Source organism: Phascolarctos cinereus, unplaced genomic scaffold (assembly GCF_003287225.1).
Source record: "Phascolarctos cinereus isolate Bilbo 61053 unplaced genomic scaffold, phaCin_HiC Scaffold_726;HRSCAF=1367, whole genome shotgun sequence".
NCBI classification, from domain to species: Eukaryota; Metazoa; Chordata; class Mammalia; order Diprotodontia; family Phascolarctidae; genus Phascolarctos; species Phascolarctos cinereus.
Window position 1 is genome coordinate 338,278,127 of NW_027556098.1, and position 25,714 is coordinate 338,303,840.

The 25,714-nt window shown below is 37.4% G+C and overlaps 1 protein-coding gene across 6 annotated transcripts in view; it reads right to left on the minus strand.

The window, feature by feature from the left end:
• Positions 1 to 484: 484 nt before the first annotated feature.
• CAB39L (calcium binding protein 39 like) overlaps positions 485 to 25,714 on the minus strand; it is a 166,926-nt gene continuing 141,696 nt past the window's right edge. For all 6 annotated transcript variants that reach the window (XM_078156968.1, XM_020993770.2, XM_078156967.1 and 3 more), the window contains 2 exons: positions 16,057 to 16,200; positions 485 to 1,972 (listed from right to left, as the gene is read on the minus strand). In XM_078156968.1, coding sequence (XP_078013094.1) covers positions 1,793 to 1,972; positions 16,057 to 16,200 — 324 coding nt within the window. In that variant the 3' untranslated portion in view covers positions 485 to 1,792. The remainder of the gene's footprint in view (positions 1,973 to 16,056; positions 16,201 to 25,714) is intronic.

Consider the following 25,714-nt stretch of genomic DNA (forward strand, 5'->3'; position numbering starts at 1 on the left):
TTCACATGTTTTAGCGTTTACTTATCCCTGATATTAAAGAAGCAAAACGTGAGCATCAGAATTCTGAGCAGGCTCGGAAGGGCCAGAAAGAGAACCCGGCCTTCACTGATGGGAGAAAGGAAGGGTGTGAGCTGTCAGTTTCACTGATCAGCATCTGGACGTTCCTACAACAGCACTTACAAGAGTTACTGCAGCACAAGGTCCCCCCGAGTAAGGGTTGGCATTGACAACTGGATGCGGCACAAGCAAAAACCCTTTCCTGGCTAGTGACTGACAAGTCTTGCCTGCGTAGGCTTCAGTGTGATGTTTCCAAAGGCCGAGGGTCCTCAAGAACTAACAAGTTCATTGCTCCCTTTACCATCCAGAGAAATCGTGATTGGTGGAAAGGAGGCAAAGAACACACAATCCAACAACAAAAATGCACAAGTTCTTAGGGAGACGAAGCAACACGTGTTTTAGAAATGAAATCAGGCCAAACAATGCAGAGTAGTAACCATGCCTTTAATAGCTTGTAAATAGAACTTTAAAATTCAAGAGTGCTAAGATATACATCATTTTTATACAACTGACATCTGAAAATAAACCATGACCTGTTAAGGTCCATGCCTTTTCTAAAGAGCATAAATTAAATCCTTAATTACCCTAATATGCAACAGTATATTGGACCACAGAATCTCACAGGTTTTCTAGCCTTTTGCTAAAGAATTTGCTGTAGAGTGATAGAGTAACGGCTTCCTGTTGTACTACGGAAAGACGCCTATAGCCACCTGCCAGATATCTTTTCATATCTTTTATTTCCCCCCTTTTTCTACCTCTACATTTCCCTATGAAAATGAGTGACCAAAACACCCGTGCAACCTCTGGACCCAAGCCTTTGCAGCAGGTGTCACCTAGCAATGCCTCCTGCTTCTGCGGCCCAGGAGAACAGCAGCCACCAAACATGGCACACAAAAAACACGTACCCAGCCTAAGTCAATGTGATAGAGCAGCACGGATCCCTCTTTTGACTCTCCATTCCAAACTGCTCGGAGCACCAGATTTTAGGCTCCCCTGGCGGTGCCTCTGGAACACGGAAGGCCGCCTTTCTCTGTGGGTGGTCCCATTACACTCCCCAGTAGAGGCTGGGATGCTCTGGCAATCATAGACTAGAGCCTGCAGCAGCTCAACCTTGTGCTGGAGCTTCCAAGAGAGTCCTGCACATAGCTCAAGTCTCAACTAAGGCAAAAGAATATTAATTTCCCTAAAAGGTTAGGAGCTACTTATTTAGAATCAACCAAAGGACATCAGGAAAGAAACAACGTATGAATAACGAAAAGACTTGAACTGATCGTCTTTCTGAATTTACCCTCTAGGGACTTAAGAAATTCTTTTGACCTGAGCAAACACGGCTAAAGAGCTTACTTAGGCTCTTTCACAGTGTCCGTGTACCCACGGCACTCGATCGGTCAGGACTACAAGTGCAAAGAAAAAGACGATTGCAGTCATCCAAGCTCAAGTCGGCTGGTAGGAAAGGCAAGAACAAGTTGATGCAAATACGTGGATAAAAACTGGTCAGTTTCTAAATGCAGAGGTTTGCTAATTAGACATAAATAATCACAGACGTGATTAAAATAATATATTATTCTAGTTTTTTTAAACTTTCCCATTTTAAAAGTTTTATATTCCATTTATCTGAACAGTGAATTAAAATAGGCACCTGTGCATGCCTTCCCAAGCACTATTTTTTTTTAAATGACACATATAAATTGAACAAACAGGATTAATGCCTATGGCAGAAAATTAGGTAAAATCTTCAAGGGGCTGTTTTTTTCAAGTCTCGGATTTGTTTAATCAAATAATTTTTCTCGTCGGTGAATTGTTCATCATCCGTTCTTTCTTTTTGGAAGGTGCTCAGAAACTCAATTAACTTTGGTTGGTTTTTTAGCAGAATCTCCACAATTGGCTGGGTTTTGTGAGGGCTAGCCACGAATACCTAAAGGACACAGAAACACAGAGGTCAGAAAGTTAGAATCTGGTAGCCCGCCAAGGTCATTTACTAAGGAAAGATTCAAACTGCCGGGCCTCATTTGTATACCTGCTCCCCAGGAAAGCTTCTGGCTCTTCTTTCACATAGATGGAAATCCAAAACTCAATTTTAATATCCTATTTCTCAGATAACAACAGCTGGGATCTACTAAAAAAAAAAGCACCAGACCAACAAGGCAAAAGCCATAGACTCTTGGCAAGAGAACAGTGAAGGATGCAGTACATTTTGTGGGGGCCACAATTTATGTTTATGTCCTAAATAAAATAAGACCCAGAAGACTGATGATGTTTTATGGCAGTGCAGAGTACTTGAGTACTTCAAGAATGTGGTGTTTTGCTGCTGTGGGTGCTCACTCCATGGATGCAGTTCAAATAGCATTTGATAGGGGCCATAGACAAAAAGTCATCACTCTCCAGCTGACCTGGTGCTGATCCTCTCTAGACAGGCAGGCTGGTCCGTAGACACTATCCATATGGTTCATCAACAGACAAGATTACATAAATACATAAGTCCATGATATAGTGGATAATACTTCACAATACCATAATCTTGGTCCTCATTTATTCAGACATCTGTGGCCAAGGAGAAGCCAGTGAGACAGAAAAAACCAACATCCTTAAGCAGAGAAAGGGTATTTGGGGAATTAAGGCTGATGGAGTTGTAGCGTATAGCACATAGATACTGTACACCTTAGGTGTCAAATATGCAGCCTACAGCACAGCTGAGTGTAGCCTGAACCAGATTAAAATGTAACTGGGAAATAGTTAACAAAATAAATAAAAATATAATAAAGCACAGATAACATTATATATATATAAACATATATACACACACATAACACACACACACACACACACACACACACACACACACACTTTTTTGGTAACATTACATTTTAAAACTAAGTCAATATGTGGTCCCCAGGGATCCTTATGTACCATTAGTGGTCCCTGTTTCTATTTGAATTTGACGTCACTGCTATATACCAAATATCTTTTAAAAAGATGTTAAAAACTAGTAGATAGGATTTCAGATGAAAAAATGGATGTCAAAGGTCTTTGGAAACTGAATACTCTAACAAATGTAAGGTGGCACTATTACTATTACTGAGACAGATAAAAATTTGAAATATATAAGCTTTGAGAAAAATATGTGAAAAGTGGTAAGATTTATATAGATAGAATCAAGGTCTAAGAGTTAGATGTCTGTGTATTTTAGTTCCCAGCTGCAACATATAAAAAGCAAAGTCATGGCTAAAAGATGGAGAGGGAAGGGAAGAATGAGAATGAGAAAAGGGCCTAGAGAAGCAAGCATCGGGGAAAGCTGTACAATTCTTGCCATAGAAATATTTTATTTTATTTAATATCTTATAACAGTGCAATCTTACTTATCTGACCTCCACCTGGTACATCTCTAGTTTATTTTTCTGGGCAAAATTTTCACAAGGTCTTTCCAAGCCTCCAAAAGGATTTCTCTTTCGCAGAGAGATCTCGAAGGGAACATAGATCCGTAGTCACTCTGAAACTATATACACGCTGGTGATGTCCCAGCACACCATAACATATAGAAAAACAGCCCTTCTCCCAAGAAGGGGATGTTTAAGACATCTTTCTAGATTATCTGAATTGGGCCTGGTCCTGGTAATTTCCTGCTCAAGAAGGTAATTCTTTTGAAGTCATTCATTATTATTGGTGATTGTGTATAATTTTTTTTCCTAAGGTCATACTGTTAATCACAAAGTTAGAGACTAACACTCAGAAAAGTTTTTGTTTTATATTAATTAAATCATATTGCATTTCTTGTTATTATCAGAGCTCATTTATTTCATGTTTTTGTTATTTGCATCAATAATAGTAATACCACCTTATATTTATTTAGCACTCAGTTTCCAAAGTCCTCTTCATATCCATGGTTTCATCTGATCCTCATACCAACCCCTTAAGGTATATAGAGCAGCTATTCTTTTCATTTTTATGAAGGAAACTGAGGCTCACACTTGTCCAAGCTCCACAGGTATGCCTAGAAGGGGCAAGCTGGCACACTCTCTGTTTGGCACAGCCCAGACCTTCTGAAGTCTAGTTCAGCTCTCTTTCCACTAGACCACAAAGGTTCCATGGCACATCACCATCCTCTTCTTTCTCCTCCTCCTCATCTTCCTCATTGACATTTATGTCACCATAACAGCTCATATTTACATATTGTGCTTTTGATGTGCCAGGCACTGAGGTAAGTGCTTTACAATTACTATCTCATTTGGTTCTCACAGCAACCCTGAGAGGCTGAGGCTGTTACTGTCCTCATCTCACAGATGAGGAAACTAAGACACTCAGTCATTCATTCATCCTTCACTGAAGTCACTCTTGGTCTTTGAGTGACATCTCACCTTCGCTGCCTCTGTCAATTTAACATAGTTCTTACAAACACATCAGCCTGCACTGGTTTGGGTGAAATGAAATTTGAGGTCAGACAAGATGGTGCTGTGAAGAGATTTACACATTTCAATGATGTCTAGCTTGAGAGTACCACAGTCACTCAGTGGCTCACGAAATAGCCTCAATTTTTAAATTCTCAGAGAAACTACCTGAAACTTAAGCAGCATCTCCAAGGATGCCTGGAAATCCCATGCTGGTGCAAATGTAAATTACTAAACTAGTTACCACTGTTTACAATGGGGTTGCTGTGGAGTTTCAGCTAAATATTGGCTGGTATTTTGTGGCAACTGCATAAATAACTCATGGAACCAGTCCTTCTAATGGAAAAAAAAGAACAAGATCAAATAAAATTGGAAAATGTTCAGCTTCTACGTCCTAATCCAAAATAAATGTCAAACATGGTTGAATATACACACACACATTCCACTGGACCCACTCTGGAACATCAACACGCCCTACCATAAAGCTGAGGTAACTGCTAAGTTTGTCTTCATATTTTGAAACTTTTTTAAATGGTTCCTTATCCCTAGGATCTCCCTAAATATAGTGACTGACTAGAGGCAACTGATTCAGAGACATGCTTGAGGTAGCAATTACTCCAAATAGCCCTTCTTGCCATGTCAAATACCTGAAATGCCATATTTATTATTAGGGAGATATTTTTGATTCAAAGCATGTTGGACATCATGTGCAGGACAGAAAGTTACCTTGTTCAGTCATGAATGTTCCCATTTTTAAAAAATAATGCTATTTTCAAACTATCCCAATTTCATGAAACACACTTCTATTTTGTTATATTAATTTGAAAAGAAATGCATTTAAGTCTTACTGGTGTCACCAAGATCAACTCAATATAAAAGAGGTGCTTTATATAAAAGAACTCATTTGAATCCCTTAAATTGAAAGTTGTATTTGTCAGAAGAGTATAGCATGCCTCAAATGTAGCTGTGAATTGAGTCTGCTTCAGTTAAGTGGGGTTTGCGAAAAGCAAAATTCATTTCCCCTTTGTTATCTACCAGAGTAAAACTAGAAAAATCTGGTTTTCTTTCATTTTATTCCCCAGTTCATCATCTTTCCTCTTTCCCTCAAGACCTCTCTGAAACTTTAACAAAGAAATATGGAACAAAGAAAAACACTTCTGAAAGTTGTGAATACTTAACAGTAATTATTTCATAAAATCTGAGAAGAAGACATTGATGCTCACTGCCCCCATTACCTCGCCTCCCATTCTCTTCTCTATCACTTTCAGCTTGGCTTCTGAGCTCACTACATGGCTCAACCTGTTCTCTACAAGATTAATAATGACTTCTTAACTGCTAAATCCAGTGGTCTTCTCTCAGTTCTCATTCTACTTGAACTCTTGGTAGTTTTTCACCTCCTCCTGAACATTCTCTTTCCCCGCATCTGTTTCTGTGCTTGTCCACTAAGTGTGAGGATCCCCCAGAGCTCTGGCTTGGGCTTTCTTCTCTTTCTACAATCTCCCCTCAGTGATCTCATCAGTTACCACGGGTTAAATTATCACCTCTATGCAGATGACTCCCAGATCTACAACGCCAGTCCCAATCTCTCTCCCGAAATCCAGACCCATGTTCCCAAGTACTGTCTGGTTGCCTCTAACACATCCAAAAGTGGAACTCATTGTATTTCCCCCCCAAATCTATGTCTCATCTAAACTTCCCCATTTTTGCTGAGGGCTCCCCTATTCTTTTAGTTACCCAAGTCTGTAACTGAGGAGTCATCACTGACTCTTTTTTCCTTTACCCTATCAGTTGATATGTCCTGCCTATTGTACTTCTGTATCAGTCACATCTGTCCCCTTCTCCCCACTTGTACAGCCTCCACCAAAGTTCAAGCCCTCAACACCTTCTGCTAGCATTATTGGAGTAACCTCCTAACTGATCTCCCAGTTTTTCCCTTCCACAATACAGCTTGCATACAAGGGGGGAAGGCAGCAAGCATATTAAGTGCCTAGCATGTGCAAGGCACTGTGCTAAGCACTTTACAAATATGATCTCATTTGATCTGCCCCAATGATATCTCTAAAATATAGATCCGAGCCAAAATCATCAGGGATTTCCTATGGCTACTAGACCAATATCTAAATTCTCGGTCTTACCTTTAGGGGCATCCACAGTCTGGTTCCCCCCTACCTTCCCAGGCTTCTTTCATTTTACTGCCCTTACACACTCTCTCTTCTGGTCAAACCATCTCAAAAGCTGTTTTCCATATGCAATATCCTACTTCTCCCCTCCAGTCCTCCACTTGAGAGTGAGCTTCCTTCTTAACTTCACCCAGAGCAGTCAGCTCAGCTGCTATCCTCTATACAAGGGCTTTTCTGATGAAATTGTGCTCTTCTTATGAAATTATTTTTCATATAACTTTGTATATATTTTATGTTTATTCTCCTCCCCAGTAGAACATAGGCTACCTGAAGGGACTGTTTGTATTAGTATTCCCAACACCTAGCACAATGTCTTATACATATTAGGTAGTTAATAAATGCTTGTTGAATTGAATTATATTAAATATTTTTTAATTTTAGGTTTTTTTAAACCTTTTTGGAATGATGGTTCCAATCATTGCATGTCACAATTACATTATCTCTTTTTAACTCATATCTCAACATTTCTACTATATGGGAGATTTTATTTTTTAGTGATTAAAAATTCAGGAGAATCTAACTATATCTAGAGGCTCACAAATAACATTACTTAGGGAATTCCTGATTATTAAGGTTAAAAAATGTAGAAGTGAAATTCTCAAAGCCATGCTCAGCTGCCTGGGGTATGTTGGAGCCAGCTCAAACCTGATCAGGAGGGCTCACTAGATTGTTAAATTTTCTTTGTGAGCATTTACTTCTTTGAAATCAGCAAATGCTACAAACTAGGACTTGCTTTATTGTTTTACCGGTTGTCTAGACTTGAGAAAGTGATAGAGAAAATCTTAATAATGCAGATCAAAGTCAAAAGGGTGCCACAGGTATATATCTATTCCACCCCATGTTCCCTCTCCTTCCTCCTTCCCTGCTGTTCCTTCCCCTCCTTCCCCCAGCTGGTTGTTTACATTTGCCAGCATACTCTTGGAGACTGTTAATAGAGTCTAATTATACTGAACTATTTCTACCATAAAAACACAGCAGGCAGTCACTTTATGATGTATATTAAAGAGAATTAAAAATAAGATCACCAATTCTGAGCACCTTTTTTTCTTTCAGATACAAATCTAAGGCCACTTCTATGTTAATTAACCATAGAGGTATTCTACTGTTTAGCCCAAAACATTATTTTATTGCTAGTCTAACAGTAAGACAGGATAAACATTTGGAAAAATAGGGAAGGGGATCAGGAATGAGGGATGGTCACACTTTATAAGTTGGATTTAAAATCATTACTTGAAAAACCCAGAAGGATAAAAGGAATGGGAATCATTTTCTTTTGTCTGTTTGTAGTCTTATTCCCTTTATATACTGGCCCTTTTCAATGACAAAGTCTTTTGAAAAATTCCTTTCAATATGGTAATATATACTAATTTGAAAAAACATTTCCCAAATTTTGTAAGATGGACCTGGCATCCCTATTGAGAAATGCTATATCAACCATGACTACATGTAACATTTAATTTCTTTCCCAACATCAGTTTGCTGCCCACATAAGATCATATTGTTATGATACTAGTTTAAATTCACTAGCTCACTTAAATTCTGAAATTACTCCTTCGTTTAAAAAGCATTTTTTACTTGTCAACTATAATATGAAATACTATTCTTTCAAGAAAGCACTTACTCTTCTATTACAATTCTTCTATGCCAGAGAAACTGGTTCCAGGTTAGACAACGTGAACAAATAAAATATGATGTCATGAGTGTAATGTCAAAAGAAGTGAATTATTTAAATCCTGCTGGAGAAAGGGTGTTATTGCGAGTGCTACATAGCACATTTGTTGAGAAAATCAAGTCATATTGTAAGTCTATTTCCCAAAAGCAATCAGCAAGAAAGAAGGTCCTCAAAGCTGAGAGGAATCTTAGGAGGCCATTCACCTCCCCTCTCACCTTCACTGAAAAGAATTTTTCTCAGATCTCCTCCTTTTCTCTTACCTAAATCCTACAGGTTAAGGCCATGATCTCTTATTCAGTCTTGAGTAGAGATAATAATACTGACTATGATGATAGCAGATTTTGTACAGTGCTTTAGGATTTCTAATAGGGCAGCTGGAAGGCTCAGTGGCTAGAGTGCTGGGCCTGGAGTCAGAGAGGCCTGAGCTAAAATCAGGATGCTTACTAGCTGTGTGACCCTGGGCAAATTACTTAAAACCCTGTTTGCCTCAGTTTCCTCATGTGTAAAATGAGCTGGAGAGAGAAATGGTAAATCCATTCATTATCTTTGCCAAGAAAACCCCAAATGATGTCATGAAGAGTCAGTCACACACACTGAAATGACTGAACAGCAATAAAAATGCTAGGAACAGAAGTATGTCTATGACTGACTTCTAAAAACAATCTAAAAATGATTCCCAGATAAGATGACAGCTAGTTCTTCTCACACAAAAACTGCTGAGTCGGCTAAACCTGAATTCCTAGTTTACTGATGAGTGTGCCATATAGGAAACAATTAAATTCTCCTCTAAACTGAAGGCAATTGGTAACTAACAAGACCTTCTTGGCTTGTCAAGCTGTAATAAATTAGGCAATATAAAAGAATCACATTGATTTTGATTAGTCATTCTGATTGATTATTACCTTGTACTCTGTTCTCTTCCAGGTATTTGTGAATTGATTTAGTGAAAAAAATTTACCAGTGCTTTCTTGGATATACAAGTTAAAATTTTAGGCTTATCTTCCTCATCCTCTTGCCCCCAATTTCTTTAAAAACAAAACAAAAATAAAGGCTAGGCACACAGTGCCATTACCAATTTTAAGGTTCTATTCTCCACAAGAACCAAAAAAGGTTAGTAGCAGCCTCGTAGTAACTATGGCTAATTATTCTAGTAACTTGGAATCTAAGACAATAGGGCCTGAAGACTTCATTTAATGATAGATAGTAATAAAACTATTTACCTTCAATTAGACAATCTTACCTAAAAAGTTTTTAATTGCATGCTAAAGGGTACTACTAATTTTTCATTTGCAAGCAAGATGTGAAGTAGGCCGGAATATTCAGGAATACTCGACCTTTTACCTTCTATGTACATTACTAGAAAGATATCAAAATACCACGTAAGAATAGTTAAATACAAAGGCAGAGGACAGTTGCAAGCCAACCAAACTTCCTGATCCTGAAAAGGAGATTAAAAGGGAAAAGAAAAGAAAAGAATCGGAAACTAAGGGGATGGCTGAACAAGCTGTTATGTGAATGTAATGGAATATTACTGGGCCATAAGAAGTGACTGGAGAGATGATTTCAGAGAGTACGGGGTCGGCAAACTAATGCAGAGTGAAATAAGCAGAACCAGGAGACCAAGTTATACAAGGGTAGAAACACTGGAAAGAAAAACAACTTTGAAAGCCTTGTAAACTCTCATCAAGGCAATAGCTTTGATGCATTGACTGACCTACGATTAAGCATGTTACCCATCTCCTAACAAAGAGGTAATGGACTCAAAGAGAAGAAAAAGACCAAAGAGACAGACATTCTCTGGCATAGCAATTGTGTGGGTTTGTTTTCTTGATGTGTTTATTTGTTAAAAGGAAAGTTATTGTTGTTTTTCTACTCAGTTTTTAACTTGGGGATGGGGGAGGGGATTAGCAATAATGATGCTTAAGAAAAGAAGGTCACTGAAATATTTTTGAAGATTACCAGAGAGGACAGAAGGAAGTTCAGAAGGAAACAGACAACCAGGACAGTTTTGAAAGTAATGTGTGGGATTCATTTTTTTTCTTTTAAAAAATGATACAAGATAAAATTCATGGTTTCAAATATAATCCTCTTTGTGTTCGCTCTGTGTGTGTAGAATTGTTCATTTTTTTGAGTGTTTAAGTTCAGAAGAAGAAAAAAAAAATCTAAAAAGAATAGCAAACTGAGCTCCATAAAGAGGGTTTTACTTGTATTCTTGTCTGGTGCTATTAAAAAAGTGGGTTGAAAACACCCACTGCAAATCTCCTTATATACAAATAAACAGTCTTAAAAACTGATGAATTCTTTTAGAAAAAAAATTAAAGTTCTTTAAAAAACAGAAATGAGAGCAGAGGTCCTAATTATAGCTTTTCACATTTTCTGCCTGACTTCTATGTTTAAATGATACAAAGGGATTATGGAAGGATCAACCAAGGACATGCTAAAATAGAACATTTCACATAATTGAAGATTCACATTCAGGTTAGTTGATAGAAATATTCCTTATTATGTTTCTAAAGAATTTTTTTTTGGAAAATTACTAAGAAGAATGAAAAGGAAGAGGAAAGGGCAATCACTCTACTCATTTCTCAATAAGATATTCTTAACAAATGTGTGTCTTTTTCTCACTCTCACCCTCAGGAGGCACGAAGTTCATAAACTAGAAAGAAAACCATTGAGTCCTAGACCCATGAGAGAATGGGTAATCAGTCAGCTGAAGTTCGCTCTTGAGAATCATTACATTTTTTGGTACATATTTCTGGATTGCCAAACTAGCTTTGGAGAAGAATCTAGACAACTTTTCTCTGTACACAGATAGAGTTGTTGCAGAATTTTTAAAAGTCTAAATTTACAAACATTTTTGACAAAAATTTGATAAATATTTTGAATTTACAAATTCACAAGTAGTTATTGACACTAAAAGTAGGCGGTAGTCATTTAGGGACCCTTTTCAGAGGTGTCAAACTCCTAGCAAAACTCTCCAGGTAAGGCAGGAAGGAGATTAAAATAACTGACAAATGTTTAACAAATTAAATAAAAATACAAAGCAACACAAATATGGTTTTCTAAGCCACCATATGGCCTGCAGGTACCTGTTTCTGTTTGAGTTTGACACCACTGCTTTAGACAACTCATATCTAGCATCTAATATCTTGGAACCTCTTCCTAGCAACGTTCTCTAATGCCTCACCACAGCCTCATCTCTACAGCTTAGCCAGGTGATGAGACAGAAATGGAAACAGGTTGTTTCAAATACTTTCTGTCAAGTATTATCATCTCGGTGGTTTCTAGAAGTGAGAGAATGCCACAGAAGAACAAGAGGCAGTGTGGTATCACTGGGAAGAACACTGAACTTGGGGTCAGAAGGCCTGCACTGAAGCCCAGTTCTTTCACTTATTAGCTCGGGACTTCGGACACACAAACATGGTAGGAACACCGGACCTATGAAGTTTCCTCATCTCTAGGACATGAAGATTGGAATCGGATGATGCCTATGCTACTATCTTCTAGCTCTTACAGCCTCCTGACTCCTAGGCCATTGTACTTTGCATTCCATCATGCTGCTCCTACATAGTGTTATGCATAGAAATCAGTACCTAGCTCTATCACATGAATCAGGTTGAAAAATACAGATAACACTGACAACCTGGCAACTGTGTATTCAGAGACCTGGGCTAGGGACATTGGTTCTGCATTGATAGCTTATGGGAAATGCACTGTGAAAGAGAGGATGAGGGAGGTAACAACAAAGATATTAAAAGTATGTGAAAATTCTGGACCTTTAGGTCTTTCCATTCCTAAAGAACCAATACTATCATTGAGAGGTGAAAAGCATTTGTTATATGCTTCAGTCACAAATATTTGGGGTTCAGGTAAGGCCAAATTTACAAAACCATAACAGTAAACAAGTGGTCAACTATATTCCTAAACCCAGATCTTCTCAAGACATAGGAAGTGGATAGTCCATATTTAGCCACTCATCAAATCAGTCTGTAATTTTGTATTCCTTCCCCAAATGGACATTTAGCATTTGGATACTGCTTAGTGGAAGGAACATTCAAATCAAGAGACAGAGTTTAATTCCCAACTCTGATAATTAATAGTTATGTGACCTTGAACAAGCAACCTTCCAGCCTGTTTCTTAATTTATAAAATGGGAATAGGAATGCTGATATTACTTACTTTATGGGTTTATTATGAGGAAAGAAATTTTTAATCTTAACATGGGATATAAATATGAGTTATTGCTAAGGAGGTATGTACTCCCTGCTCTTGGGGAGGCTGAGGCCAGCAGATGACTTGAGTTTTGGAGTTCCGAGTTGCAATAGAGGTAAAGCTAACTGTACTCACTCAAACACCAACATGCCAACATGGTGAGCTGCCAGGACAGGAAGGCTAACAGGCTGCCTAAGGAGGAGGTGAACTGGCCCAGGTTGGAAAAACCGAATAGGCCAAAGCTTCTTTGCTGACCAGCAGTGGGACTGAGCCACGAATGGCCAATTTCACTTCTAGCCTGAGCAAGATTGGGAGAACCAGTCTTGGAAAATAAGACAATTTCAAAATGAATAAACACATAAATAAATGAATGGGTAGGGAAAGAAGAACGAATAAATAAATATGAGCTATCATTACTATTGCTGTTGCTTCAGTACTTCAAAGGATTCATGATTTCATCAACGTAGGTATTTCATCCACTAGTACAGATTGCAACTTGTCCTTTCTTACTACATTTGGTCTTATGATGAAGCCACCAACGCCAACTCCTTTGTTTGCCTCTGTAAGGAGAAGCTCTGAACCACCCTTCTGTTTTGTTGTGACTTCCCTTTGTCTTCTACTTTAATTTATAGTGGGAATGTCAATACTGATAAGGTTCAGTTCTTCCTGTGATGTCAATTTTCTGGATTGCGGGGCAAATGTCTCACATTTATAGTACTGACACTTAATATTTCAGACCTCTATAAACATTGTGATTCTTAACATCCTTTTGCTCCCTTTCCTGATATTATACCACTGTCACTATAAAGGTGGAAGGGTGACATATAGGATTGAAGGCCATTTTATTCTGTTTCTTAAATCATGATGGCCAAAGGATTCACCTCCTCATGGCCAACCTTCTTATTGGTAAAGAAAGTCTCCATCCTTGGGTTGGTTCTCAGATAGTAGATTATCACTGGAATTGTCATCTTGGCATTTATCTTGGTCTCCTCACTCTCCCTCATTTAACATACTCAATCAGTTGCCAAATCTTGCTATTTTAACTACGCAATTTTCTACATCTAACTCTTCTCGCCATTCATACAGCTCCTCCTCAGTTCAAGTGCTCCTTGCCCCTTGCTTAGATTATTGCAGCATCCTCCAATTTGGTCTCCATACCTCAAGTCTCTCGCCACCCTAATTAATCTTATGAACTACTACTAATGTAATATTTCTTAAGCACAGATATGACAAAGTATCTTCTTTAATCAATCAACTCCAGGGGTTTCTTATTACCTCTAGGATAAAACACAAACTCCCCATTGAGTACTAAAAGCTATACCCAACTTGGCCCCAACATATCTGTACAGTAACACTAATCCTTCCTACCCTCTCTGTGATCCAGTCAAACTGAATCTGTTTTTCTGTTCTTCATATACCCTGTCTCCTGTCTCCAGGCCTTTGCACTGTCTGTCCCACACACCTGGAACATACTTTTTCCTTACCTCAGCCTCATGGAGATCCTCTCTCTTCCTTTAAGACACAACTCAAGTACCATCTTCTGCATGAAGCCTTTCCTGATCCCCTTAACTGCTGTTACCCTTCCTCTCAAACCACCTTGTATTTATTTTCATTACATTTATTCTGTATGAATTTATGAATATATATACATACATACAATACATACATACATACATACACACATACACGTCTCCTTTTTGAATGGAAGCTCCTTGACAGCAGGGGCTGTTTCATTTCTTTCTTGCCCCCTAGTACATAGTGCTTACTTCATAAATGCTTGTGGACTGATTGGAACCACGTACAAAGCCCTCCTAGTTGGGATAAATTGCCAGTGTGATCATCCTTGTACTATGGAGAACCCAGGGTCATCTTGGTCATGAGGGATCAGAGCAGGATTTTGTGGAGAACTGCTGAAATTCTCTGTAGGCTGGGTGGTAAGGGAATACTATGAATCCTGTTTTGGCCAGCAAATACAGGTAAGTCTGTCCCATTTGGCAATGGAATGTGTGCTTTCTAGTCTCATCATTACCTCTTGAAACATCTTGGAAAATCAGCTTCTCCCAACTCTAAGGAATGCTCACATTGTGCAGGTAGAACTGACTGATAGATTATTTCAAGGAGCTATAATTTCACTGGTGTCCATGTTCTCTCTACTGAGATAGATGACAACCCTCCCACAACTTTTAACCAATCAGAGTAAAAAGCTGCTATGAACTGAACAATTCCTCGGGACATGGCCTGGTAATAATAATCCTTCCCAAAGGCAGTGAGGTTGGTCCTTAGGCACATTCTCAAATCTTTTTCAGTTTGGCAGGTCACCAAAATCTGTGCTCTGCTCGTGTAGCCTTGAATTGCTCAGGGCCTCCCTCATGCCATGGGGAGGAATTGGAGAAGAGTTTTAAACAGACCAGAAAAGGCAGTTGTCATTCGTACTACTGATGTAAAGGAATACTGTAAATATTAAAGAGAAGATGGATGGACTAGTACTTTGAAAAGTATCACGTGCTATAAAAATTACAGCTTATAAAATAATAGAAACAAGGTTTTGCCTTAACCGAGAAAATGCAAAACAGAAGCTAAGAATGGAAGGAAAAACAATGAAAAATGCTCAAGTATTTCTTCAATAAATCTGTAGGCAGGCAGCTAAAAGTATTAGCATAATAAAGAAAAACTACTTGGGTGCACTGATGTCACAACAATATGACATAAGAAGACAACCTAAGCCACAACTGTCAACATCAGGCAATGAAGCACTTTGCTTACTACTTATTATTGTTATTGATGGGTGAAAACAGGTTTTCGTACCACAGACTCAAGACTTCAAATATTTGAAAGGTTTTCTGGACAATAAGGATGAGGCAGTCAAGAGGCCTGCTAGTAAAAATCTTTTTTGGCTAACAAGGACACAATCATGTTCTTCATAAATTATAATATCACCCACTCAAGTTAGAAAGACTTGGACAAAGGAGTCAAGGAAAAGCTGCCATCGCAGAAAAATAACTTCTCAAAAACAGTGTTTCTAAATGATTTTTTTTGAAGGCCAATTCTTAAAGGTAGACTACCTGGGCATTCATTGTGTGTGTGTGTGTGGTGTGTGTGTGTGTGTGTGTGTGTGTGTGTGTTTAAGCCTCAAACATGACCTAGCAGAAATAAAAGGATGATATGTTAGGAGTTTAGAATTTCAGTCCTAGTTCCATTGACAAATAAATGATTTTGTCATTTTTTGGGAAAATAATTGAATTGAATTTAAAAATGTAAGTGATTGTTAAATACCAGACACTGTTATAAATGACCCAACTTATTTTCTTGACTAGAAAAGCAGAAACAAATCTGTTGAAGATACTGTGAAGATAAGCTAATTAGTACACATAAACATTTAGAAAATATTATACATTTGTTAAATGTTAACTCACAGAATGAAATGAAATCACAGAAACAGAAATGACCCTGAGAAGGCCTGGTTCAGTTTCAAGACTTCATTTAAGCATTCACCAAGACTTTCCCATCTCCCACCTGTTCCCCAAATGGACTATTTCTCTGCACTGTACTTTACCTTGAAGACATGAAATGCCTCAAACTGAATGTTTGGACTTTTATCTCGCAGAAGATTCATCATTAACTTCAGATTCTCTGGCTTGCTGATGTACTTTGTCATAATAGCAAAGTTGTGTCGGTCTAGAATCAGTTCACCTAGCAGCTGCATTAAAAACAAAAATAAAAATAAAGATTTATCAGAGGTACTTCATCTATCTTTTTTTCCTGAAAAACAACAACAACGACGACGACGATGACGATGATGACGATGACGACGACAAAACTCAACACTTCAAAATTGAATGTAACTTTAGTATTTTTGAAGGTGAAGAGCTAATAGTAATACATTAACTCAGACAAAGCACAGAGTTAGGCCATGGAGAGTATCTTTGTGTGTAATTTCGATGCATTGACTAGTTCTTGTTACAATCTCCCTGCAGCTTGCCAAGAGCCATGATGGCATCCAGTAACAAATTAATGGCTTTATCCTTTATCTTAATTATTTTATTTCCTTATTGCCTTCCCAAATACATTTATCTAGTCTGGCCTTTCGGAATGGGTAAAGATAACAAGAAGCATGCCTTATCAACTACAACAACCACTCTCCAACAAAATTTTCTATGAAATTAATTTATATTAAATGAATTCTACTTCCCTGATGATTTTCATTATAAAATCAGAGACATATGGAGCTGCCAAAAAAAAACTGGCCCTGGATATAATAAAATCATACCTAATATATCTAACAATTCAGCAAGTCTTTCAAAATTATATATTTGAAGGGAAAAAAAATCTTTGTGATAAGAAATTAATAATATCACAAAGAATCTATACCCTAAACAACAAGGAATTAGATTCACCCACTAAATTCCAAACTTTATCTTTCACTTGTAAGGTCCAAAGTCCCCTCTATTTAGAGTTTCCTAAATTAAATGTTATCAGAATGTCCTTGTCTTCTCTAAGGCAATGGACATGAAACATTCTTTCCAGTTGTTTAGGCCTTCCTTTATTTTTGCAAATAATGTAATTTATAAAATTTATTTAATAAAGATCTTATGTGTGGCCTGGTAGGTAAATACCCCAATATATGATATACTTTTTTGCTAACACATTTCTACTAAATTTCTTATCAAATCTCTTGTATTCTCTTGGCAAAACATCTATAAATATTTTAATTTCTGTTTATAATCTCAGCAGTCACCCTTCAAATTTCTGTTTAATGTTTTCTGGTTGTTAACATTGCTAAACTACATCAAATAAAAGTGGTTAATGGTGGACATTCTTGTTTTGTTTCTTTTTTAAGGGCAGCATTTCTAGTGTTTCTCTGTTGTATTCAATGTAGAACTTTTTTTCCCCCATGTTAAGGAAAGACCCTTCTCTGCTCATAGTTTTTATTTTTAATCAACTTTGAAATTTATCAATGACTTTTATGCTTCCTTTAATAGCGTCGGATATTTTTCTTGCTACTTTATTGATAATTTTCTTATTATTGAATTATCCTCATAAACATGAGAAAAATCGTAGCCTGGCATATCATTTTATTTTTTCACTGCTGTCTTTGTCTGGTTTAAAAATCAAAACTATACTTGCCCCATAAAAAAAAAAGCAGAATAGACCATTTTTTTCCAATATTTAGGAAAAAAAACTCTGCAATTCTGGGATAATTTATTCTTTGAAGCTTGATAAAAGTTCACCCCTTACACCCTTACAGGCCAAGTTATGGATCAATTCATTAATTATTAGCCTTGTTTCTTCCACTAAAATAGTTTTCATTTAAGTTGTCTAATAGTAATAGCTAAACATTTACATAGTGCTTATTATATGACAGGTACTGTGCTAGGCACTTTACAATTATTATCTCATTCGATCCTCACAACAACCCTGGAAACTGAGGCAAACAGAGATTAAATGACATGCCCAGGGTCAATAGCTAATGAGTGTCAAAACTTTTCTGTTGGGTAAGTTTTGGTAATTCATATGATTTGACAGGTACTTTACTTACTTTAATTAAGTTCCCGAGTTTGTTAACATGTATGCAACACAAATTAATTTTCCCCCATTTAAATTATTTTATTTTGCATTTATTTTCTAGATTCTCTTTTATAATTTTCATTAACTTGTTTATTTCCTTTTCAAAATTAGATTTCAATGGTTTATCAAGTTTAGTACAATATTCAAAATCTTAAAATTCAACTATTTTTTATTTTCAATTTTTAAAATTTCTATTCTTATTTTGATAATTTCTTTTCCCTCTATATTATTACTTCATTCCATTTATAATATATTTAGGTACACATTTAATTCATTTCATTTTGGTACCAACTGACCTCTGAGAAAAGCTTTGGCTGCATCCTTAGTATTTTGACATGGGTTCATTTTGTCATCTTTTGAACAGTATATTATTTTTCTGATTTCCACTCTCACTCAACTGTTTTTAAAAAAGAGATTAATTTTTAGCATCTATGCAGATAGATGCCTTTTAATCATGCTTTTATTTCATCATAATTCTAAAATATATGTAAAATTTCTACCATTTTATCTTTGTAATGGTTACTTTTTCCTGGTATGTTATAGATGTTTCTGAATAATTTACATGCACTTGAGAAAATGGATATTCCCTGCTTTTTCCACTTAATCTTCCCCAGTTATCTAACTCCAAATTGTTCAGGCTTGTGATTTCTTAAGTGGGTTTTGTTTGCTTGATTTATTATAGTCTGATAATGAAGTTATACTCATTGTCAATTATCTTCTGCTCTTTATTGCTTCCAATAATGATTTTATTTCTTCCCTGTTGCTCATCAGTGTTATATATTTTTTATTAATCTTCTCCAGTAGTATCTGACATTTTGGAGGGTTAGGCAGTGGGAATTATAAGGGGTATGTGACAGGACAGAAGATTTTGTGTCTTCTTCCAATTTTTTCTGAATATCTATTTGCCATCCTAGTTGTTGCTTTTTAAAGCAATTCTAAGAGTTTCTGTGATATGTTGTTAGTATACATTTTTTCTGCATCTCTCACATCTATGTTGTCCCTCCACTCATATTTTTGCTTCCTAGTTCAGGCTCTCATAATCTCTAATATTGCAACAGCATGTTAACTGGTTTCTCCCTGCCTCCAGTCTCATCCCTCTCTGATCCATCCTTCATGCCACAGCCAAAAAAAATTTCTCTGAACACAGGTCTAAACATGTCCCAACTGCTGAAAAACCTTCAAAGGATAAAATGCAAACTCCAAAGTTGTTTGAAGTCCTTCCACAATTTGGCTATAATTTTTATTTTATTCCACTTTCTTTCATGCTGTAAACACTGCTGTCACTCCTTCTGCATCACCATCTAGTCAATGGACATTTCCACCTCAATGTCTCAAAGGCATCTTGAACTTGACATGGCTCAAAGAGAGATTATCTTTCTCCCCAGCTTCACCCTTCTTCCTAACTTCCCATCTTTTGTACCACCAACTGTCTAGTTAACCCAGGTTCACAACTGAGGAGTTATCCCTGGCTCTTCTCTTCCTCAAGCCAGAATGTCCATTCAGTTTACATGCCTTGTTGATCGTACTTCCTTATCATCTCTAGCAACCATCCCATTCTTTCTGGCCACCACATTAGTTTGAGTCATCATACTCTCTCACTGGGACTACTGAAAGATCCTAATGTTTGTTTCTCCTGCATCCGTTATCTCTCCTCTCCATTCCATTCTTCACACAGCTGCTGAACTGTAATTTTTAAAACACTGCTCCATTTGCTGGGTGAAAAAGCTCCAATGGCCCTCTCCTGACTCCAGGATAAAACAGAAACCCATTTAGCTATCTCTTTTTTTCAGCCCATTTTTCTTTTTCTTTTTTTGAGAATGGGTCTCCCTAACACTTCTAGATGGAAAGTAGAGTATACATTCACGGTTCCTGTCCCACTGATTGGCATAGCTCTTTTTAGTCCTTTTTAGGCAGCAGCCCAGTGGCCCCCTGCTTCCCGTGGCCCACCATATAGGTGCTGGACTTAGTTTGGACAGCCAATCAGATCGAGCTCTATTGTACCTCAGACTCCTCAGCAGAGATTACAAGCCTGCACCATCACACCTGGCAGGCTGCCTATCTTTCCATATTTATTACACATTACTCCCATTCACACACCCTCTATTCCAGTCAAATTGGTCTACTTGTAGTCCCTTCTACTCAACATTTAATCTACGGTCTCAGTGCTTCTGCACCAAGTACCCTTCAACCCAAGAATGTACTCCCTCATTATCTGTGCCTCTTGGAATCCCTAGCTTCCTTCAGAGCCCTGCTCAAGTACAATTTCCTACATGGGGCCTTTCTAAATCTGTCCAATTGCTAGTATTACTACCTCAAAATCACTTTGTATATAGGTATGTGTTTGCATATGTTATTTCTCTCACGTGGTAGTAGCAATATCTACTTCACATAGACTAGGTTAGTTCTTCCCTGAAAAGGAAATGAAATCATATTTGAGACTTAATTGTTACAGAGAAATAAGGCTCCTTGAGGGAGTCAAAATATATTCCACTTGATTTGGTAAAACAAAATATAACCTTAAAGGCTCTTTTCCAACAAGATGTCTCTCATTCACCTATCAAAATCATTCAATAATTCTTGAAAGACATAACAATAGAAATTCAGTGCCTTGCTGATCATAAACATCAGGTGAGGCATAAAACAGGGGGATGTATGCTTGCCAAGGTATTTGTCACTGTGATGGAGGTCTAAAGCAGAATCCAAGTTGAAGACAATTTCTCCATTTATGATGAGGTCTTCCAGATGTTCCTGCTTGTGGATGGCACTGTGCTGGTTGCATTAAGCTTTGTAATAATGTAGAGTCTCCTGGAAGATACCTGCAACCACTCAAAAGTTTAGCCTGACCATCCACACAAGAAAGACTAATTGGATAAAGAATGTCTATTGTCCAGATTACAACATGAACTTGGATGGATAATCTGTAGAGTCTGTCTGTCAGGAAGCCTATCTGGGGCAGTTAATACAGAATAACAGTGAAATGAACCTAGAGTTGAATAAGAGGAAGAGAACCAATCTGATTGCCTTCAGGAAACTGTAAAGCTCCTTTAACAATCCCAGGTTTCCTGTGGAAACAAAGGCTAATCATTTTCATACAAAAATTCTACTGATGTAGCTATATGACAGCAAGACATGGAATATAAGTCTCCAAAGAATTGGGAAATAAACATCACATAGAGGACAACGGAGAGGTGCATGGTTGATGTAAACAGGCTGTACAATCAATATGGAATTTCAAGAAAGAACAGCACTAGAAACACGCTAGGAAGGGAAAATGGACTGATGGGTTCAGGAGAGGAATGACAAATATGTAGCTAGAATGTTTCATCAGTACACTCATAATGTCAGAAGACATTGGGGTACGTCTCCAGCATGTTGGATGTGCCCCTACAGTGAATGGAAAGAAGGGAAGGGGAGAATGGGCGGGAATGAACAGCCTGAAATCTGCATTGCTGGTGCAAGCTCCTAAATAGAAGAAATCACAGATGTATTTCAGTCGTCCAGAGGTGATGCCTCTGCATTGTAATGACTGGTCTCATAAGTGATTTGGAGGAAACTTGAACTTGGTGGTTAATAGTCTGCAAGTATTTCATAGATATAAAAATAATATATATCCTCTGACCATTTATCTAATGGGCTCTTGGTCCCTTATATTTCCATTAGTTTCCTACATATCTTGGGTATCAATAGGTCTTAGTATCTCTCCATTAGATTATTAGAACCTCGAAGGCAAGAACTATGTTGTTTTTCACTTTTGTATTCTTAGCCCCTTGGATCTTGCCTTACGTGTAAAAAACTCTACTTGTGTGTTTATTAATTAAAAAGCCTTCATCTATGACCCTCTTTCAATTTTTATGTCATAACAATTTTTCTTCAGTTTATTTTCTTTCAGGTTTGGTTTTGTAGACTTTTTTTTTGGTTGAGACAACTGGGGTTAAGTGACTTGCCCAGGGTCACACAGCTAATGAGTATCATGTGTCTGAGGCTGGATTTGAACTCAGGTCCTTCTGACTCCAGGGCCAGTGCTCTATTCACTGCACCACCTAGCTGTTTTGTAGACTTTTTAAAAAGCATTTACTCTATAGGCTTTATTTCTTTTTTTCATTTCTGTCATTACTTTAGACACTGCCAGGTGCTGGGGATTAAAGGGATGAGGAAGTTCCTGACTAAAAGAAGCTTACTTTCTACAGGGGGATACAATATGTTCACAGGGTAAGTAAATACAGGCTGTGTACAATATAATCACAATGTGATGTGAGATCTGTATTAACAACTAAGTCAGTCATGAAAACACTCCCCAGAGAGATGGCACTTGCCCAAGGCTTGGAAGGGAGATACGGGTTCTGGGAGATGGAAGTAAAAACGGAGATCCTTCCAACCATGGGGGACAGTGTGTGAAGGTCCACAGCAGGAAATGGAATGTTATGCATAGATATCCATAATAGGCAATTTTGGCTGGAGTAGAGTATATGGGAAGGAATAATGTGTAATCAGTCAGCCTAGATAGATAGGCTGGAGCCAGACTGTGAAGGGTTTTAAATGCCAAACAGAGGAATTTGCATTTTATTTTAGAGACAATTGGGGAAGCTTCTATAGCAGGGAGTGAAATGGTCAGACCTGGGCTTTAAAAGGAATATCAGTATGTTAGCTACGTGGAAGATGGAATAGAAGCAGGAGAGGCAGCAGAAAGAAAGATTACTGGAGGCTACTGAAAAATTCCAGGTGAAAGGTGATGAGGGTCTGAAGGAAGGTGATGGCTGGGGAATGGAGAGAAAGGGACAGGCTTAAGAGATGTGTGACAGAAAGGACAAGATATGGCAGCCAATGGTATCTGTGGGGTGGGAGAGAGTAAGGAGCTAAGGATGACACAGAAGCCACAAACCCAGGTGACTATAAGAAGGGTGGGGCCCTGGGGGGGAAAACATGGAAGTTAGAAGGAGGGGGGGATGAGTTTGGAAGGAAGGAGAATGATTTCAATTCTGGGTATCTTGAGTTTGAGATTCCTATGTTCACTCTGTTATCTCTAAACTTATTTTTGTCCCTAGTAACAGATGCCAGTATAAAGGTTGGTTAACGCATAAAAATGTTCATTACACCATGCAAAACGCCAAACGTTGTTAGACATTAGCTGTTTGCCAGTGAAGCCATAGCACATACAATTAGAGGAGCTATGTATTAGGTCTGGTAAGAAGAGGTATGAATAAGATGGTCTCCAAGAATCCTGAATTTTATTAGGAAGGTTGATTTGAGATGTTGTAGAAAAAGTACTAGAATTGGAATGGGAGGATCTGGACTTTTGTCCAGATTCTGCCAACTGCTACTTATGTGACCATGAGCTTTACCTAGCTTGAACCTCTGTTTCCTCCCATAGGACTGGGATGTGCTCAGAGTGCTTTACAAGCCATAGAAATACTACATGTACAGATATGAAGTCTAATCTGTGCAGGTATTCTCTATATCAGTACTGATTGCAACTGGTCCCTTGAAATTTTTATCCATTTCTTTTCATAAATTCTCTATAGAGGAAGGATCCACTCAATCTACTGGGGACCTTTTTTGGGTTCATTTAATATCACAAGATTACCAATATAGCGCTCAGTCTAGCCATCTTTTTTCTTAGTTTCTATATGACTAGCCCATATCCTTTCTGTTTATGTATGATTTTGATGTTACCATTTATATCATAATTTTAGCTTAAAAGTTTGCTATATAAACATCGAGAACAATATAACTGAATTATTATAATGAATGTAAAGGGCTTTACAAATCTCAAAGCACTATAAAATGTAAGCTATTATTATTTGTATAGCAAATCTATGATTAATTTCTGAATTTATTATTATTAGAATGAATTTAATTCAATTTTGGTTAAGCCAGGATGCCTAAACATCCATGCTTGCCTAAACTGACCTCTGTTAATCCAATTCTATGATTTTTTTTTAACAATTCTGTTATTATTTGGCCATTCAATTTTAATTTATACCTATAATAATAAACCCATGTATTTTACTATTATCCAAAACAAGAAAGATGGTACACTGCATACTATGACTACGGAAGTAATCAGACAAATTTCCATTTACTGCTTTAAATAAGAGCACATAATAAAATTGCTTGCAAAATTATAAGATAGAACTGAATTATAAGATAGAACAAAAGTAGAGGAAAAACCCTAAACTTGTTTTGAGTTGAGATTGTTATTAGAAACTAAAAAATAAGCCTAAAGAGAGAGAAAAATAATAAATATACCCTAGACCAAGGGTGGGGAACCTGTGGCCTTAAGGCCACGTGTGGCCTTCTAGGTCTTTGGGTACAGCCTTTTGACTGAGTCCAAGTTTTACAGAACAAATCCTTCTATTAAGGGGATTTGTTCTGTGAAGTTTGGATTCAGTCAAAGGGCCACACTAGACTCCATGACAGCATGGAGATATTAAAATGGCATATGGATATTTTAATTATATTCTAATGATACCAACAATCTAAGTACCAGGAGAGGCTTAGTAACATTTAGAGTATGGCTAAGAAAAGTTAGTATTTGGCATCCAGCTAATCTGGAATAAGAAAACTACCCCATTCTTTAGGTAATACGTAATAAATAAGCAACTGTGGACATTTTCACAGTTTTAACAGTCTAATCTCTCTTATTTCCTAAGACTTCGGAGTATCTTCATGTAAGGTAGGATATCATGGAAACCAAATGTAAAATCAGTTATTTTGGGGCAGCTAGGTGGTGCAGTGGATAGAGCACTGGCCCTGGATTCAGAAGGACCTGAGTTCAAATCTGTGGTCAGACTCATAACACTTACTAGCTGTGTGACCCTGGGCAAGTCTTAACCCCATTGCCCAACCAAAAAAAAAAAAAGAAAGAAAGAAAGTCATCTTACAAAAACAGAGAATACTATAGTCCTCATTTTAAAAAGGGGTAGGGGGAAGGGGGAGAACCTTCATAAGGAAAGCAAGAAAGACTATTTTACTCAAAAGAACTCAGTGAATAAGAAGGTTCTATTTTTATATATGCATACATTCACTTTTCTTTTAACTGTTTACATATAATGACACTAGAAATCTCTGCTGGAAAAAATGATTTTTAATGGCTTAGAATGTAATCTGGCATGAATAAGGGCTATTAAAAAAACTTCTAGGTTAAAAAAATCTGAATTCTTAAATTTCTTTTCCTTGTTACCTATTCTAATACACAGAGTTACATGTAGGTCTAGTCAATAGTTAATACTGAAAGGATTTCCTCAATATCCCTTCCTTCTGATGGATGTGGAGACACGTGATTGGGCAGACTTATTTCAGCAAACTAAAGAGACAGGGCTAAATTGGAATTGGGGAAAATTTAAAACTTCACTGCCTTACAAACTCCTCCTAATGTCTTAACCCTAACCAGTCCCTAGATTACAATACTATGGCTTAAATATCCCTGATAAAGCAAATATATCAAATGAGGAGTAAGTACATCAAGGTGAATATATAAAAGTAAAGATGATTTTCTGAGTTATGGACATTTGTGGAAGCCTTAGAGAAAGATTTAAAAAGAAGACACCCTGATATAATCAAAGGTTGGACCAGGAATTTATCACTGGGAATACTGAGAGGCAAGAAACCAAAGCTGGGTTTTCAAGAGAGGGAATACGGTCAATGCA